General features: G+C 51.5%; 1 protein-coding gene across 1 annotated transcript in view; it reads left to right on the forward strand.

Annotated features, from left to right (window-relative positions):
- Positions 1–19,840, forward strand: part of LOC139226914 (mucin-21-like) — a 45,945-nt gene extending 26,105 nt beyond the window's left edge. Inside the window, exons 2-3 of the mRNA XM_070858006.1 lie at positions 18,232–19,578; positions 19,687–19,840. Of these exons, the coding sequence (XP_070714107.1) occupies positions 18,232–19,578; positions 19,687–19,840 (1,501 nt within the window). The remainder of the gene's footprint in view (positions 1–18,231; positions 19,579–19,686) is intronic.
- Positions 19,841–20,069: the final 229 nt, after the last annotated feature.

Raw genomic sequence — 20,069 nt, forward strand, 5'->3', positions numbered from 1 at the left:
TTCGGATGAGACGTTAAACCGAGGTCCCGTCTGCCCCCTCAGGTGGCCGTAAAAGGTCCCATGGCACTATTTCGAAGAAGAGCAGGGGGAGTTATCCCTGGTGTCCTGGAGACAATATTTATCCCTCAATTAACATCACTAAAACAGATTATTTGGTCATCATCACATTGCTGTGTGTGGGAGCTTGCTGTGCGCAAATTGGCTGTCGCGTTTCCCACATTACAACAGTGACTACACTCCAAAAGTACTTCATTGGCTGTAAAGTGCTTTGAGACGTCCGGTGGTCGTGAAAGGCGCTATATAAATGCAAGTCTTTCTTTTTCTTTATATACAGAATATACTGTGTGCAGTATTGTGATTAAAACAGGGTGGTTGTGTGCACAAATGTGTACGTCACAGTGGAAGGGTGAAATATAGTCGAGTGATCGATGTATTTGGGACAAAATTGGCCCTCGCTTACTTTCAAAGACAGAACTCTGAATTTCCTGGCTGTTGCGGGCAGAGTGCGTAGCGGGCTGCTCCGATACCGGCGCTGCGGGAAGCCGGGTCTGCCTGATAGTGTGGGAGGGGAGTCAGTCGTGTGTAGGCCAGACTGGGTTGGGGTGGCAGGTTCCCTTCCCCCTGGGGGACACGAGTGAACCGGTTAGGGTGTCTACGACCAAAAGAAAAAAATGGCAGCGTTTACTTGTCATTCCCACAATAAAATAAAATAAAAATAGAACATGCTGGAAGTTCTCAGCGGGTTAGGAGAGAGAAACAGAGTTAACGTTTCAGGTCGATCAGCGTTCTGATGAAGGGTCAACGACCCACAACATTAACTCTCTCTCTCTCCACAGACGCCACCCGAGTGTTTCCAGTATTTTCTGTTTTTATCTCAGATTCCCAGCATCCGCAGTATTTTTCTTCAGATTTTATTCAATTCAATTTTACAATTTTCTCTGGTGGGATTTCAACTCATGGCCTCTGAGTTGTGAGTCCAGTACCAAAACCACCATACTCCCCCTCTCTCTCCCCTCCCCTTCCTTCTACTCTCGCTCTCCCTTTCTCTCCTTTCCCTCCCACTCCTCCTCTCCCCCTCCCCGCTCTCTCCCCCTCCCCGCTCTCTCCCCTCTCCTCTCTCTTCGCCTCCCCTCTCCCCTTCCCCCTCCCCGTCTCTCCTCGCCCCTTCCCCCTCCCCGTCTCTCCTCTCCCCTCCCCCCTCCCAATCTCTCCTCTCCCCTTCCCCCTCCCCGTCTCTCCCTCCCCTCTCGCTCCCTCCCCTCTCCCCTCCCCATCCATCCACTCTCTCTCTCCCACCCTTCCCTCCCTCTCCTATCCCTCCCCTCTCCCTCACCCTCTCCCTCCTCCCTCTCTCCTCCCCACTTCCCTCCCTCTCCCCATCCCCTCTTCCTCCCCCTCCCCTCTCCCTCACCCTTTCCCCCTCCCTCTCCCTCCCCCTCCCCATCCCCTCTCCCTCCCCCTCTACTCCCTCTCTCCTAACTCCGCTTCCCTCCCTCCCCTTCCTCACACTCCCCCCGTCCCTCGCCCCCTCATTCTCTCTCCCTCCCCTTCTCCCTTCCCCTTCCCTCGCCCTCTCCCTCCTCTCCCCCCCCCTCCCTTCCCCATCCCACCTACAGTGATGCCAGAATTAACGATGTGCGATTCACCTCCCCATCTTCAGCCCTTAGTGCATTGAAACATTTATGCACTTTGCTGTGCTGCTGAATTTAAATGGGCCGGACAGCAAAGAATGAATTTGGAGCGAACCTTCTGAGGCAGGATTATTATTGTAATGAGGATCAATGATATTAAAGATCCAATGGTGTGCCATGGAGATTTGTCAGACTGGATTCCTTTATTGTTTTTTGAGGTTTATACAATCTCTCGCACTCTCCCTTTTTGTGGCATGATTAATTGATGTAGAAGTGTTTAACATTTTAAAATGCTTTCAGACAAGGGATAAAACGTTCTGATTCATCATTTGATAAAGTCAAAAAAAGCTTTTAAGGGCGTACAGGGATTCTTAAAGTATTCTTTTTATCTGGCAAAATTGAATTTTAAGAGCTGATTTCCCGAAGAAAAGGGCATATTGTGACAGACAAAGACATGCACTGTCTCAAAAAGGGGCAACTCAATGAAACACATCTCGCTCCCCCACCCTTCCCCCTGCCTTTCTCCGTTGTTGAACCAGTGTCTCGGATGTCACGATAATCTTATCTCTCTCTCTGCATAAGACACAAACAAGACAAAACAAATCTGGCTGAACTCAAGCAGCTTGTGGGTCCGATCGGCCGCTGATTAATGGGCCGATCGGGGGGGCCTTGGCCTTTGGCGCGGGTGATTAATGACATTCGGCGTTAACTCTGTAAGATATGAGACTTATGTCCACGATCACAACAAGCCACGCCGGGCACAGGCACAAGGCAAATAAGCACAACAGATTTTATTAAGTGGTTTACATCCAGTGTAAAGACGTAATACTTAACGCGGCGATAGTCGACAGTCTGTTTCTCGAAACCCCCAGCGGGGCTCACCGAGGGACTACAGCGTGGTCTCTGGCTGTCTTCTGCTGACTGTAGTTCTCCACCAGTCTTCCTCTGTGTTCACACTGCCTTCAGGGTTCAATAGCTGCTTCTCTTACTAAGAACATAAGAAATAGGAACAGGAGTAGGCCATACGGCCCCTCGAGCCTGCTCCGCCATTTAATACGATCATGGCTGATCCGATCATGGACTCTTCTCTACTTCCCCGCTCGCTCCCCATAACTCCTTAATCCTTTATCGGTTGAGAAACTGTCTATCTCTGTCTTAAATTTATTCAATGACCCAGCTTCCACAGCTCTCTGAGGCAGCGAATTCCACAGACTTACAACCCTCTGAGAGAAGAAATTCCTCCTCATCTCAGTTTTAAATGGGCGGCCCCTTATTCTAAGATCATGCCCTCTAATTCTAGTCTCCCCCATCAGTGGAAACATCCTCTCTGCATCCATCTTGTCGAGCCCCCTCATAATCTTATACGTTTCGATAAGATCACCTCTCATTCTTCTGAATTCCAATGAGTAGAGGCCCAACCCACTCAACCTTTCCTCATAAGTCAACCCCCTCATCCCCGGAATCAACCTAGTGACCCTTCTCTGAACTGCCTCCAAAGCAAGTATATCCTTTTTATACCTTTTTTTATACACACACCCATACACACACGTGACAGCTTGCAACTGTCTGGGTTTCAACTCTTGCTATTAATTTCCAGCTTTTGACTTTCAACACCTTATCTGGTATTTTGCAGAACTTCTATATAAACAATCTCGCATTATTTAGCTTTGGCGATAAGAAATATGCGTCGTAGACCTTTGTTTTATTTTGTGGCTAATTAATGTTCTGGCCTTGACCATGCTGGGCTCGAACATAACAACAGTACTTCAGCAGTTACAACGGCTAACATAATTTTGGCTCAATTTACCATCATGCTTTGCTTCACAGCTTTTACCATGGTTAGCTAAGCTTACACGCATTTTAGTTAATTTTATCGTATAACCGTTAAACAAAGGCATTATTAAAACACTGTGACAACATGAAGGTAGGTTTTATCTTTCAACTTGCTTGCTCAGCAGCCGAGCATGGGCTGGGGGGCAGGGGGGCAGGGGTGGGGGCGGTGACCGCGAGTGGAGCTGAATGGTTCATTTTCAACGCTGAGGCTAAACCTATTAAACTTACCCAAGTGACACCCAAGCCCATTGCGATATCTTCTCTACAACATCCCAAACATACACATACATGATGGCGCTACAGGAACTTGTCAGGTGACCTTGTCACATGATGCCTTTTATTATATACATCATTAGTTGCATTACCACAGTAGCCCACTCGGTGGATCTCTATATTACGCCCGTCATTAGATATAGCTGCCAGCCCATATGCCTCCATGCATTGTTAGTTCAGCCCTGTTTATTTTAAATGAACCCCCGCTTGCGTTAAGATAAAAGAAAGACTTGCATTTATATAGCGCCTTTCACGAACACCTCCCACAGTGCAGCACTCTCCTAGCACTGCACTGGAGTGCCAGCCTAGATTTTTGTCTCAAAGCACTTTACAGCCAATGAAGTAGTTTTTGGAGTACAGTAATGTGGGAAATGCAACAGCCAACTTGCACACAGCAAGCTCTCACAAACAGCAATGTGATAATGACCAGATAATCCGGTTTAGCGATAAATATTGGCCCCAGGACACTGGGGATAACTCCCCTGCTCTTCTTCGAAATAGTGCCGTGGGATCTTTTACGCCAGCTGAAAGAGCAGACAGGGCCTCGGTTTAACGTCTCATCCGAAAGACGGCGCCTCTGACAGTGCAGCACTCCCTCAGCACTGCACTGAGAGTGTCAGCCTAGATTTTTGTGCTTGAGTCACTGGAGTGGGACTTGAACCCACAACCTTCTGACTCAGAGGGTGAGGGTGCTATCTACTGAGCCACCCTTTCCTACTTTTAAGCACTTCCACCATATTGCTCCATAATCTGCGTTGTTCCAATGAAAAAGCCTCCAACTTTTCCAGCCTTTCCTCATATTTGTATTTCCTCATACCTGGCAACTTCTTAGTGAGTCCATATATATGAAGAAAGACTGGATCGACTAGGCTTATATTCACTGGAATTTAGAAGAATGAGAGGGGATCTCATAGAAGCATATAAAATTCTGACGGAATTGGACAGGTTAGATGCAGGAAGAATGCTCCCAATGTTGGGGAAGTCCAGAACCAGGGGTCACAGTCTAAGGATAAGGGGTAAGCCATTTAGGACCGAGATGAGGAGAAACTTCTTCACCCAGAGAGTGGTGAACCTGTGGAATTCTCTACCACAGAAAGTTGTTGAGGCCAATTCGTTGGATATATTCAAAAGGGAGTTAGATGTGGCCCTTACGGCTAAAGGGATCAAGGGGTATGGAGAGAAAGCAGGAATGGGGTACTGAAGTTGCATGATCAGCCATGATCATATTGAACGGTGGTGCAGGTTCGAAGGGCCAAATGACCTACTCCTGCAGCTATTTTCTATGTTTCTATGTACTGTGTCATCCCTAAAACCTCAATATGCTTCTTGTAGCCTAAATACTGCACTCGGTGCACAACCCCAGAATAGGTAGAGGGAGTGGGTATATTAAATTACAACAGTCCCACATTACAACTATAACGTCTCATCCAAAAGGCGAGACCTCCGACAGTGCAGCACTCCCTCAGCACTGGGAGATCCGGTTGTCGTGAAAGGCACTATATAAATCCAAGTCTTTCTTTTCTTTCTTTTTATATAACAATTCAAAAGAGGAAACTTGGCCTCAGACCCCCGCCCTCCCCGCAGGTTACTCAGAGAGCTGCATGCCTCCTGCAGCTAATAGAGAGATTTAAACTTATCGCTAAGTAGGTGGTGCCTCGCTAATGAGCTGCGGCTTTCAGTGGCACAGAGTGTAGGGCGGGGGGGTTCATACCTCGACTCCACTGAGCCCGACCCCAACCGGGAGAAGGTGAAAAAAGGCACATTCCAAAGGGGATGAGGGGAAGTTCAAAAAGAGTGTTTGCCAGGCTCAAGTGTTTCCTAGCAACCAGATAAAGGGAGATGCGATTGGTGGGGGCTGTCAGGAATCCACCCCCCCCCTCCCCCCTCTTGGCTGCAGGCAGTGTGTAGCCAGTAAACCCGGGAGGGAGAGAAATGTCGAGGGATTTGTTTTTGAAAGACGCAAGGTGGGAAGTGGGGGATATTTGGCTGAGATACCGGCCTTTCCTTTCTCGGAAACTGGTTGCCGACTCAGCCCAGATAGTTGGGCATGAAAAGACTCCCCTGTGTGTGCGCCATGCATCTCGGCAACAACAACAACTTCTTTTATATAGCGCCTTCAACGTAGTAAAATGTCCCAAGGCGCTTCCCAGGAGTGTTATAAGACACAACATTTGACACCATGCCAGCCAAGGAGACATTAGGGCCTGGTGACCAACAGCTTGGTCAAAGAGGTATGTTTTAAGGAGCGTCTTGAAGGAGGAAAGAGAGGTTTAGGCAGGGAGTTCCAGAGCTTGGGGCCCAGGCAACAGAAGGCACGGCCACCAATGGCTGAGCGATTATAATCAGGGATGCTCAAGGGGGCAGAATTAGAGGAGTGCAGACATCTCGGGGGGGGGGTTGTGGAGCTGGAGGAGATTACAGAGATAGGGAGGGGTGAGGCCATGGAGGGATTGGAAAACAAGGATGAGAATTTTGAAATCGAGGTGTTGCTTAACCGGGAGCCGATGTAGGTCAGCGAGCACAAGGGGGCGATGGGTGAGCGGGACTTGGTGCGAGTTAGGATATGGGCTGCCGAGTTTTGGATCACCTCCAGTTTACGTATGTGGGAGGCCAGCCAGGGGTGCGTTGGAATAGTCAAGTCTAGAGGCAACAAGGGCACGGACGAGGGCTTCAGCAACGGGTGAGCCGAGGCAGGGGCGGAGACGGGCGATGTTACGGAGGTGGAAATGTTACGCAGGGCAGACACAATCAAGGTCAGGGCGGGCACAGACCTACAGCACCAGAGCTGTGCTGGATTCAGCATCAATGCGCACAAAAACTAGCGGTCTCACTTGGCAGCAGGGGCCACGGGGCGGGGGTGGGGGGGAGGTGCTAATGCAGGGATCGGGGAGCATTGGGCTGCAGGGGCATCTGTTCCCACGCTGGGCCCGAGCCACCTTATTGAGGCATGGAAGTGTGCTAACTCTGGTCTGGCAGGGCTCAATGCTGACATCGGGTTGTCTGAAATAGGCAAGTGGTCCACTCCCCATCACCGGGAGACTGTGATGAGTATGAAATACACAGAAAAAGGTCTTTAAAGAAAATAAATAACTCTTGCCTCGATCCGGTTACACCTCAGCATTTACAGTTTGAGTAAAACAACTCCCAGAATGCTTCCGGCCGGGACCTTGCTCTCACACCTGGGGGAAATCCCGGTCAATCCTGCGCTGCGAGAAATCGGTCGCCTCAACCTGCCTAAACGTTCCTTTTCGGGGACGACCCACCAGCCCTTTGACAGAGTAGTAGAATCTTACTCACAGCACACACAGGGAGGCCATTCAGCCCATCGTTGTGGGTTCAAGTCCCACTCCAGGGACTTGAGCACATAAATCCAGGCTAACTCTCCCAGTGCAGTGCTGAGGGAGCGCTGCACTGTTGGAGGTGCCGTCTTTCGGATGAGACGTTAAACCGAGGCCCCGTCTGCTCTCTCAGGTGGACGTAAAAAATCCCATGGTATTATTTCGAAGAAGAGCAGGGGAGTTATCCCCGGTGCCCTGGGCCAATATTTATCCCTCAATCAACATCACTAAAGCAGATTATCTGGCCATTCAGTAAGACCATGGCTGATCTTCGACCTCAACTCCACTTTCCCGCCCGATCTCCACATCCCTTGATTCCCCTAGACTCCAAAAATCTATCGATCTCTGCCTTGAATATACTCAACGACTGAACATCCACAGACCTCTGGGGCAGAGAATTCCAAAGATTCACCACCCTCTGAGTGAAGAAGTTTCTCCTCATCTCCGTCCTAAATGGCCGACCCCTTATCCTGAGACTGTGACCCCTGGTTCTAGACTCCCCAGCCCCGGGGAAAACAACCTCTCAGCATTTATCCTGTCAATCCCCCTCAGAATCTGGTATGTTTCAATGAGATCATCTCTCATTCTTCAACTCAAGCTTTCCTCATCGGACAATCTTCTCATTTCAGGGATCAATCTAGTATACTCAACATGTTTATATAGTGCCTATTCTGGCCTCTTGCGCATCCCTGATTTTTATCATCCCCCCCTCCATCGGTGACCGTGCCTTCAGCTGCCTGAGTCCTCATTCCCTCCCTAAACCTCTCCACCTCTCTCTCTCCTCCTTTAAGACGCTCCTTAAAACCTACCTCCTTGTCCCAATATCTCCTTATGCAGCTCGGTGCCAAATACTGCTCCTGTGAAGCAGCTTGGGACGTTTTGCTATGTGAAAGGCGCTATATAAATGTAAGTTTTTGTTGTTGTAAAAATTCACATGGAAAGCCAAGACTCGGTGAGCTCTGGGAGAGCAGTCCAAGTGGGGAAGGATCAGACCAACAAAGTGATCTCATTTCAGGGCGAGCTTTCCCAATGTATCAGCTCCAGTTAATTAACTTTCACACATTTAATTTTATTTTTATATTCTGGGTTTTTATTTTCATTTTTTTTAGTTAGGATTATTTTATACACTTTTTAAAAATTAGTGCCCAGATTAGCAGTAGCACTATGTTAGATTATCACGTACTGTGATTTGTTCCTGCGAAGTCCCGTCTTTGCTGGGATCGTGAGCATCATAGAGCAAGTTCCAGTTATTCCCACAAGGGGGCATCATCAGAGACCGAACCACTTTCAGCCTGTGGAATCTCTGTTGTCGAAATAAGAATTATATACAGCTCAGAAACAGGCCATTCGGCCCAACCAGTCCATATCGGCGTTTATGCTCCACTCGAGCCTCCTCCCGTCTTTCCTCATCTAAATCTATCAGCATAACCCTCTATTCCCTTCTCCCTCATATGCTTGTCTAGCCTCCCCTTAAATGCATCGATACTGTTGTGTTCCTAACACAGATGAGACTGCACACAGGGAGGTTAGAGTAACAGTGACCTCAGTCTTTATTAAGACACTCCAGAGTGAGGAACAGGCCTTGGGGGCCGGCTTATATACAGTGCTCCTAAGGGATGCTGGGATCCCTTGGGACTTCAGTGGATGCGCTCCCTGGTGGCGGAACATGGGAGTGCATGCTTTACAGATACACAACAGATACCATTCGCTTCAATCACTCCCTGTGGTAGCGAGTTCCACATTCTCACCATTCTCTGGGTAAAGAACTTGCTTCTGAATTCCCGATTGGATTTCTTGGTGACTATCTTATATTGATGGTCTCTAGTTATTCTCTTCCCCACAAGTGGAAACACTCTCTCTGTGTCCACTCTATCAAAAACCTTTCATAATTTTAAAGACCTCGATTAGGTCACCCCACAGCCTTCTCTTTTCACGAGAAAGAGACCCAGCCTGTTCATCCTTTCCTGATAGGTACACCCTCGCATTTTTGGTATCATCCTTGCTAATCTTTTCTGCACCTTTCCAGTGTCTCCATATCCTTTTTATAATATGGCGACCAGAACTGTACGCAGTACTCCAAGTGTGGTCTAACCAAGAGAAATCATATTTCTCCTTCCGACTATTCCTTGGAGGGGGAGCAGAGGGGATTTACCAGAATGGTACCAGGGATGAATGGCAAGACTGGAGAAGCTGGGATTGTTCTCCTTAGAGCAGAGAAGGTTCAGGGGAGATTTAATAGAGATGTTCAAAATTGTGAGGGGTTTCGATACGAGCAGATCGGGAGAAACTGTTTCCACTGGCAGGAGGGTCAATAAACAGAGGACACAGATTTAAGATAATCGGCAAAAGTACCAGAGGGGGAGACGAAGGAATTGAATGTAATATCTCCAAGTTTGCAGATGACACTAAGCTGGGTGACAGTGTGAGCTGCGAGGAGGATGCTAAGAGGCTGCAGGGTGACTTGGTCAGATTAGGTGAATGGGCAAATGCATGGCAGATGCAGTATAATGTGGATAAATGTGAGGTTATCCACTTTGGTGGCAAAAAGAGGAAGGCAGAGTATTATCTGAATGGTGACAGATTAGGAAAAGGGGAGGTGCAACGAGACCTGGGTGTCATGGTACATCAGTCATTGAAAGTTGGCATGCAGGTACAGCAGGCGGTTAAGAAAGCAAATGGCATGCTGGCCTTCATAGCGAGGGGATTTGAGTATAGGAGCAGAGAGGTCTTCCTGTAGTTGTACAGGGCCTTGGTGAGACCACACCTTGAGTATTGTGTGCAGTTTTGGTCTCCTAATCTGAGGAAGGACATTCTTGCTATTGAGGGAGTGCAGCGCAGGTTCACCAGACTGATTCCCGGGATGGTGGGACTGACATATGAAGAAAGACTGAATCGACTAGGCTTATATTCACTGGAATTTAGAAAAATGAGAGGGGATCTCATAGAAACATATAAAATTCTGACGGGATTGGACAGGTTAGATGCAGGAAGAATGTTCCCGATATTGGGGAAGTCCAGAACCAGGGGTCACAGTCTAAGGATAAGGGGTAAGCCATTTAGGACCAAGATGGGGAGAAACTTCTTCACTCAGAGAGTGGTGAACCTGTGGAATTCTCTACCACAGAAAGTTGTTGAGGCCACTTCGTTAGATATATTCAAAAGGGAGTTAGATGTGGCCCTTACGGTTAAAGGGATCAAGGGGTGTGGAGAGAAAGCAGGAAAGGGGTACTGAGGTGAATGATCAGCCATGATCATATTGAATGGTGGTGCAGGCTCGAAGGGCCGAATGGCCTACTCCTGCACCTACTTTCTATGTTTCCATGTTTCTATGAGGAAACGTCTATTTTACGCAGCGAGTTGTTGTGATCTGGAACACGCTGCCTGAGAGGACGGTGAAAGCAGATTCAATAGTGACTTTCGAAAGGAGTTTGGATAAATACTGTAAGGGGAAACATTTGCGGGGGCTGTGGGGAAAGAGCAGGAGGGAGTGGGGCTAATTGAAGAGCTCTTTCCAAGAGTCGGCACAGGAACGATGGGCCGAATGGCCTCCTCCTGGGCCGGATGATTCTATTACTCTATTCCTGGCGTGGCAACTTTTGAACCCTCCCGAATTTCTGCGGCGTTCTTTGCAAAAGGAATTGTGCTGAGCGAGGACAGCGCTGTGGAAGTGATCCGCTAACAAACGGTGGGAGATGGGCTCGCCACAGGGGGGGGGTCTGAGCTGCGGTGCCGCACACAGGGTCACACTCTGCTCAGCCCCCACCGGGGAGGCTGGGAACATGAGCCACCTTGTGGCGCTCACGTGCGCCTCCTAGTGGACAACTGTCGAGTAGCGACGGCAGAGTCTCTGAGACTGGCCCCTACATCTCTCATCGTTGCCGTTGGCGACGCTTGGTGTGGAGAAGCTGCGGGAAAAAGGGGGGGGGGGGGGGAAAAAAGGCGAGGAAATAATTTTTGGGGAAAAAAATCGCATTGGCAGCTTCTACAAACTTCTGAGAGATTTTATTTTCCAGATATTAACAGGTCGGAGGGGGGAGAGATGAGAATTTCTTTTACGCAGTAAGTTGTGATCGGGAACGCGCTGCCTGAAAGGGCGGAGGGAGCAGATTCAATAGCAGCTTTCAAAAGGGAGTTGGATAAATACTGGAAGGGGAAAAATCTGCTGGGCTGTGGGGAAAGAGAAGGAGGGAGTGGGGCTAATTGTAGAGCTCTATCAAAGAGCCAGCACAGGCACGATGGGCCGAATGTGCTTCTTTGCTGCTGTAATAGTCTATAACCCAACTGGTGCTGCCCCCAGTGGCTCAATGAACAATTGCAATGCCTCGCGCGGCACTGAGCCGAGCGGGGGTCCCAGGTTTGATCGCTGGCCTTTGCTGAGTTAGCTGATCTCAGTGATAACAGAAGGACCTCTGGCCCTTGGCCCAGGGAGGGCGATAAAACCAGCCACTGCCTCTGGCTCTCACTTGCTGAGTGTCCCCAGCCACCTCCTCAGGCTGGAGCTGCCGGTGTTTGGCTGCAGTCTGAGGCCGAGCCCGGCTGCCCGCCACCGCACCATCCCGTTCGGCTCCGAGCTGGGCTTCTGACCCCGCACCCCTTCCATCGGCCGCCTCCGCCCCTGCCTCAGCTCACCCGCTTCTGGAACCCTCGTCCATTCACCTTCGTTACCCCTGGACTCGACTATTCCGACGCACTCCTCGCCGGCCTCCCATCTTGCAGCCCCCCCCCCCCCACTCCCCCCGTCAACTTGAGCACATCCAAACCACAGTTTGTATCCAAACTCCTGTATCGGAACCAAGTCTCGCTCATCCATCACCCCCTGTGCTCGCCAACCGACACTGGCTCCCGGTCTGGCAACGCCTCAGTTAAAAATGTTATTCTTGTTTTCAAATCCCTCTATGGCCTCAACCCCTCCCTATCTCTGTAATCTCCTCCAGTCCCACAACCCCTCTGAGATGTCTGCGCTCCTCTAATTCTGTCTCTTGAGCATCCCTGATTATAATCGCTCCACCATCGGTGGCCGTGCCTTCTGTTGCCTGGCTCTGGAATTCCCTGCCTAAACCTCACCGCCTCTCAACCTCTCCTCCTTTAAGATGCTCCTTGAAACCTACCTCTTTGACCAAGCTTTTGGTCACCTGTCCTAAAATCTCCTGATGTGGCTGGGTGTCAAATTTTGTCTGATAACGCTCTTGTGAAGCACCTTGGGAAGTTTTACTACATTAAAGGCGCTATATAAATGCACGTTGCTGTTGTTGATCTGGTCTACTGCCAAGATCCCTTCCCTTTCCAGTGACATTGCCCACTTTTGTTCCTACCTCTCCCAAGAGCACTGCTGAAACTCTAATCCTCACCTCAAACCTTTACTTCTCCCAACACGCTCCTTGACAGGCCTTCTACGTCTCCAGCTAATGAAATGTTATGTGTGTCCCCACACTCACAAACCCCTGCCCATCCATCACCCCGGTCTTGGCCGAGCTCCCTGTGCACTGAAAAAATCCCTTTTTCAAAATCCTCTTCCTGTCTTCAGCTCTCTCCAGGGCCCTGTCCGATTTGTCTTGAGTGATCTTCCCCGGCCATATGTCCCCGCGCACACCTCCCGCTCTCCTGGCCCCGTATAACTACCTGTTCCCTGCTCCCGCTACCCTGCCGTCAGAGCACGTTCACGGGTTTGTAGAGCTGTTGAGTTGTGAGTGGCTCGGCCAGTCACATGATGTTCGCAAGACTCAATAAAACCCCAGCCAGTTGGGTTCGGGAGATCCTCGATGAGGCAGGTGGTTGTGAGCCTGGTGGATGAACTGGTAATGTGTAGTGTGATTGTTAAACCTTTTGCTAATAAACCAACTCGTTCTTAATAGCAATGTGTTGCTATTAATTTTTAAGCAAAGAAACCAATGAATCAACTACATCACAGAGGCCAATTATTCAGTCACTATGTCCTTGCTCTTTAGAATTCGCTCTCCAAGTTGACTTGTCAAGTTGGACGTATTGCCGTAGGTTTCATTGTATGACCACCCTGTCCACTCAAACAGCATTTTTCCTCAAACCCCCCCCCTCTTCCCCTCCCCCTCCACCCCACCCCCCACCCCAACCTCTCCAATATTTTGATTTTGAGATGTCTCGCTGCTGGAAGGGTTGTAAAAGTGACCCATTTCAGGGACAGGAAATAAATGTTGCCCTAGTTAAGCTGGGGGCTCCCTCCAGAAGTTAGGGCGAGGACCTATTTCTGGGGCGGAGTTTTTCCTCGCTGTGATATACCTGACTCGGACACTATTTTAAAACTTTTTAAAAATTGATTCACAGGATGTGGGCGTCGCTGGCAAGGCCGGCATTTATTGCCCATCGAGAAGGTGGTGGTGAGCCGCCTTCTTGAACCGCTGCAGTCCATGTGGTGAAGGTGCTCCCACAGTGCTGTGAGGGAGGGAGTCCCAGGTTTTTGACCCAGCGACGATGAAGGAACAGCCGATATATTTCCAAGTCAGGATGGTGTGTGATTTGGAAGGGAACGTGGAGGTGGTGGTGTTCCCATAAGAACATAAGAACGTATGAAATAGGAACAGTAGTAGGCCATACGGCCCCTCGAGCCTGTTCCACCATTTAATAAAATCAGGGCTGATCTGATCATGGACTCCGCTCCACTTCCCCGCCCGCTCCCCATAACCCCTTAGTCCCTTATCGATTAAGAAACGGTCTATCTCTGTCTTAAATTTATTCAATGATGCAGCTTCCACAGCTCTCTGAGGCTCTCTAGTTCTAGTCTCCCCCATCAGTGGAACCATCCTCTCTGCATCCACCTTGTCAAACCCCCTCATAACCTTCTACGCTTCGATAAGATCACCTCTCATTCTTCTGAATTCCAATGAGTAGAGGCCCAACCTACTCAACCTTTCCTCATAAGCCAACCCCCTCATCTCCAGAATCAACCTAGTGAACCTTCTCTGAACAGACTCCAAAGCAAGTATATCCTTTCGTAAATATGGAAACCAAAACTGCATGCAGTATTCCAGGTGTGGCCTCACCAATACCCTGTATAGCTGTAGCAAGACTTCCCTGCTTTTATACTCCATCCCCATGCGCCTGCTGCCCTTGTCCTTCTGGGTGGTAGAGCTCGCAGGTTTGGGAAATGCTGCCCTCTGGAACTCTCTCCCCAAATAGGCGTGCCAACTTTGGTGGGAAGTGTTCCTGAGAGGCTGACACAGGCCTGGGGGGGATGGAGAGAGGAAGGCGCTACCAGAACTATTCCGTTTCCCTGGCTCTCGCGTTCTTGACGAGTCGCTTGAGTTCCTGGCCTGAGGTTTGTGCTGAAATGGATCATTCAGGTGCAAGCCAGACAGTGCTGGGACTGGGATACAGGCCGGGCGTCATTAGCAGGAGTCATTATACATCGCAACAAACAGTCAACATTTACTATATGATTGACCAAGTCTCCACATTTTAGTTCAGTGCCAGACCAGCCTGCTAACTGTGGGTCCCAGCTCCGAAACACAAAAGAATTGTTTCAAGATTATTAATGTGCTAACCTTTTGCTGGGTGCTGGCCAAAGATTTATTACCACAACGTGGAGAAAACTATTATATTAAAAGCGCGACAATTTGAAGAAAGTTTTGATTGAATGATATCCCATTTCTGACATCATATCATAACCGGCCGATTCCTGCAGTCAGGGTAAAATGGCAGTTCTCCTGCAACATCTGAAAGTACTTATTTAAATTCTTCCTCCCTTTTTATTGATTTCTACTCCTGCCTTTCGGTCCTTTCCTTCACCACTGAACATGGCAGCGCCGTAGGGCAATAAATAATAGGCAGGAGCAGTGAGAGTGAGCCAAATGGCCAAACTGACGGTGCATAGACATCGCCGTAATGTATTGGCTTCATGGGTTCTTAAGAATTCATAGCGACACATTGCTATTAAGAACTAGTTGGTTTATTGGCAAAGGTTTAACAATCACACTACACATTACCAGTTCATCCATTAGGCTCTCAACTGCATACCTCATCGTGGACTCCCTGAACCCAACTTGGCTGGGGTTTTATTAAGTCTTACATAAGAAATAGGAGCAGGAGTAAGCCATTTGGCCCCTCGAGCCTGCTCCGCCATTCAATACGATCATGGCTGATCTGATCATGGACTCAGCTCCACTTCCCTGCCCGCTCCCCATAATATTTAGCCCTCAATCAACATCACTAAAACTGATTATCTGGGTCATTATCACATTGCTGTTTGTGGGAGCTTGCTGTGCGCAAATTGGCTGCTGCGTTTCCCACATTATAACAATGACTACACTCCAAAAAGTACTTCATTGGCTGTAAAGCGCTTTGAGACGTCCGGTGGTCGTGAAAGGCGCTATAGAAATGTAAGTCTTTCCTCCTTTTTATTATAAAAATGCTCTCTAACAAAGGATGCCTTAGCGACAGAGTAGAATTATTGACCATTGGGCTGATTGTGACAATGCACCGCGCACAAACGCAGTCACGTGCTTTCCAGGTCTGTCTAGCGCCTCTTTAAAATTGGCTTCCTTCATCGTCGTGAAGAGAAACGCCTGCCTCAAAAGTTCAATCCGTTCACGTCGGATCAAGGATTGAGTCCGGCAATCAACATGATCACGGGGCTGATTGGCAATGATGTCCTTCCAAACTGACAAAGAGCGTCCTCTGCCAATCAAACAGTCGGCTGTGCCGGGGGTAATCAGTGAAAAATGTTTTTATTTGGGGAGGTGGGGGGGAAAATAATCATCTGCCGCTCGTTGTTTCCAATCACGCTGTTAACGGAAATCAACTCTCGGGGTCAGGGTTCAATCGCAGGACTGCACCCGAGCACGGCCAAGGGGGCCATCAGCCGGTCCAGGCAGCGGGCGGTCGAGGGGGCTCGTTCAGCCCGACTGCCTGCCTCTCTCCCGCAGGTACATCCGCGCCAGGGCGCCCCTGGAGACGGAGCACGCGGTGTCCACCGGTACGCTCGCGGCCTCCCGCGAGAGGCGGGCGCCGGAGGGACTGGAGTGCATCATCGCCCCCGGCAACCGAGTTTTAATTGAATTTGTTAAAAAAAACGTCCTTTTCATTTTTTTGGGGGGCCGTAATTCGGCAAGGCCCCGTTTGGGGACGGGTAACCGAGGCGGGAATTCCGTCGCCGCGTAGCGTTGGCGCAAGCACAGAACCCGCTCCTTGTATTAAAGGGGAGGGCGCGCTGTGAGCGCTGCAGCGGGGCGAGGGGACCACCACTACACGCCATCGCGGCACGCACCCCGCGAAAGCGCAAACAAAAGGCCGCCGTCGGTAAGTCAGCAATTAAAACAGAAATGGTGAGGCTCCCCTTTACTTTTCGCCCCACTCGCCGAGTGTAGCCCTGGTTCGCGACCCGTGAGGCTGCCGCTGTCATCGCCCGCCGCGACCTCATGGGGGCGCTGCCCAATTTCCAGCCTGGGGCGAAAAGGGGTCGCCGTGCACGGCCATGACGTCATCATCATTGGCGGGAGAGGGGGTGGGGCGCTGCTGGTTTGCGTCTCCGCTAACTCCCGCGCAATTTCGCAGGAGGCGATAGCACTCTTCCCCCCCCCCAGCCCCCAGGTGAGAAATAGTTTGTGCTCCAATAGCGCCCCCCAGGGGCGTTAACAGGAGTTGCAACCAAGGTGAATCTTTCCCCCCACCCCACACGGTTTTTATTGGTTGTGCCCCATAAAAAGGCAATTTGTCAGCGATGCGAAGGGATCTCTATAATCATTGTCATCTTTAGACACAGGAAAGGTCTTTGATGGAATGGAGTCCATACATCTTAAAGAAAAACTTGCATTTATATAGCGCCTTTCACGACCACCGGACGTCTCAAAGCGCTTTACAGCCAATGAAGTACTTCTTTATCGAAGTGTAGTCACTGTTGTGATATGGGAAACGCGGCCACCAATTTGCGCACAGCAAGCTCCCACAAACAGCAATGTGACATTGACCCAGACAATCTGTTTTTTAGATATGTTGATTGGGGGATAAATATTGGCCAGGACATCTTCCATCTATTACGTTTGGCTCCATTTCTTTAATCAGCACCTTAAAGGTATGATTATGACTGGAGGTTATACCGCGGCACTCCTCCATCTAGAAACAGCTGGGCCATGGGTGGGAGGGAGGAGGTGGGGGTTACCGTCTCATCTGTTTGCGCACATTACAGATTCTGGCGGTCTGTATCAGCATCGGTCTAACTCGAGAGGGCCCTGCCGAGGGTTCAAATGGACCTGTACCTGTCTGTCAACCAGACTCTATTTCTATTTTTTGACTGGCCCATCTACATCAGTTTCCGTCCTCTTGTCAGAGGTTACCTGGCCTGGAACCTTACCTGGCTGCAAAATCAACAGAGCCTTCTCTTCCTTTGCCCTTGTGTTCCTCTTTGTCCGGTGCATCACACAAGGCCTGAATTACACAGGTATCAAATCTTAAGAGTTCCTGCTCTCAACAAAATGGGATCATTCCCACAGTGTATCTTTGTCTCTCACTCCAGAGACTTGAGCACAAAATCCAGGCTGACACTCCCAGTGCAGTGCTGAGGGAGTGCCGCACTGTCGGAGGTGCCGTCTTTCGGATGTGACGTTAAACCGAGGCCCCACTGAGGTGGAATTAGAAGACCCCACGGCACTATTTGTAGAAGAGCAGGGGAGTTATCCCGTGTGTCCGGGCCAATATTTATCCCTCAACCAATATCACTAAAAAAACAGATTGTCTGGGTCATTATCACCTTGCTGCTTGTGGGAGCTTGCTGTGCGTAAATTGGCTGCCGCGTTTCCTACATTACATCAGTGACAACGCTCCAAAAAGTATTTCATTGGCTGTAAAGCACTCGGGGATGTCCTGAGATCGTGAAGGGCGCTATATAAATGCAAGTTCTCTCTTTCTATCTCCAAAGCTTTCGCACAAACGCACTCCTAAGCTGAACAAGCTGCCCTGCTGCCTGAGTGGATCAGGTTGTGAATACCTTTCTATGAATAGAAACCTGATAGAACCCACCATTCTTGTAAACAATAAGATCAACAGGGTTTTTACTGCTGTGTGGTGAGAGAATTGTGGAGAGACATGCAAAGACATAAGAGAGGCAATCACCCCCCGCCCCCCCCCCCCCCAGTGGGCTGGATTTTTGGGTCGTTTTTTTGACACTCCGCGGCAAAAAATGGGGCGTTCAGCCAGGTCGCGATCCGCTGGCCGTGTTTTGCGACGGCACTTAGCAGCACCGCCGGGGAGAGCTCCGCCGGGGAGAGCTCCGCCGGGGAGAGCTCCGCCGGGGAGAGCACCGCCGGGGAGAGCTCCGCCGGGGAGAGCACCGCCGGGGAGAGCACCGTTGGGGAGAGCACCGCCGGGGAGAGCACCGCCGGGGAGAGCTCCGCCGGGGAGAGCACCGCCGGGGAGAGCACCGCCGGGGAGAGCACCGTCGGGGAGAGCACCGCCGGGGAGAGCTCCGCCGGGGAGAGCACCGCCGGGGAGAGCTCCGCCGGGGAGAGCACCGCCGGGGAGAGCTCCGCCGGGGAGAGCACCGCCGGGGAGAGCACCGCCGGGGAGAGCACCGCCGGGGAGAGCACCGCCGGGGAGAGCTCCGCCGGGGAGAGCTCCGCCGGGGAGAGCTCCGCCGGGGAGAGCACCGCCGGGGAGAGCTCCGCCGGGGAGAGCACCGCCGGGGAGAGCTCCGCCGGGGAGAGCACTGCCGGGGAGAGCACCGCCGGGGAGAGCACCGCCGGAGAGAGCACCGCCGGGGAGAGCACCGCCGGGGAGAGCACCGCCGGGGAGAGCTCGGCCGGGGAGAGCACCGCCGGGGAGAGCACTGCCGGGGAGAGCACTGCCGGGGAGAGCACCGCCGGGGAGAGCTCCGCCGGGGAGAGCTCCGCCGGGGAGAGCACCGCCGGGGAGAGCTCCGCCGGGGAGAGCTCCGCCGGGGAGAGCACTGCCGGGGAGAGCACCGCCGGGGAGAGCACCGCCGGAGAGAGCACCGCCGGGGAGAGCACCGCCGGGGAGAGCTCCGCCGGGGAGAGCACTGCCGGGGAGAGCACCGCCGGGGAGAGCACCGCCGGAGAGAGCACCGCCGGGGAGAGCACCGCCGGGGAGAGCACCGCCGGGGAGAGCTCGGCCGGGGAGAGCACCGCCGGGGAGAGCACCGCCGGGGAGAGCACCGCCGGGGAGAGCACCGCCGGGGAGAGCACCGCCGGGGAGAGCTCCGCCGGGGAGAGCACCGCCGGGGAGAGCACCGCCGGGGAGAGCTCCGCCGGGGAGAGCACCGCCGGGGAGAGCTCCGCCGGGGAGAGCACCGCCGGGGAGAGCTCCGCCGGGGAGAGCTCCGCCGGGGAGAGCACCGCCGGGGAGAGCTCCGCCGGGGAGAGCACCGCCGGGGAGAGCTCCGCCGGGGAGAGCACCGCCGGGTGTGTAACGGCTCTCCTTGCGACACCGCGCGAGTTTCGGCTCGAACCCGACCCGTACGCCGCGAAGCGTGCCCACACGATGACCGCCGGGGAAAACACAGCGATCCAGCCCTGCCAGCGGTGGTGAGGTGGATAAACCGTGAAGCAGGTCAGTTCCAATGTTTCTTCGTTTATTGTGTTGTGAGGGTGTTGGCCAATGTTTTTTTGAATGTTTTTGTGATTTTCTTTTAGGGGGTTTTCCCCCCCCCCCTCCCAAGGCCTCTCTCGGGCCGCTCCCAGGCCCCGCACTTTAGTTGGCGAGGTTCCCGTTTATGTGCCGCGAAGGTCGTACAACGCCTCCCTTTGCGCCGCGCCCCTGGTGCAGAGCCCAAATGACGAGAATTAATCAATTAATGGCTAACGTTAATCGGACGGTAAATTTCCCGCCCCGCCTCCGTTTTCACCCCGAAAACAGCAAAGTAGAAAATCCCACCCATTAATGTGTCTCAGTGAGTCCATCAAACCAAGAGGGTCCCCACCATTCCCAGGAGTATGTGTTGGGAATGGTGGTGATTCTATCAGTGTGGTAGACCATGGGGACCATGTTGGTGGGTGATTACATCCTCTAACACCTC

The sequence above is a fragment of the Pristiophorus japonicus genome, chromosome 16 (assembly GCF_044704955.1).
Source record: "Pristiophorus japonicus isolate sPriJap1 chromosome 16, sPriJap1.hap1, whole genome shotgun sequence".
Lineage (NCBI taxonomy): Eukaryota > Metazoa > Chordata > Chondrichthyes > Pristiophoridae > Pristiophorus > Pristiophorus japonicus.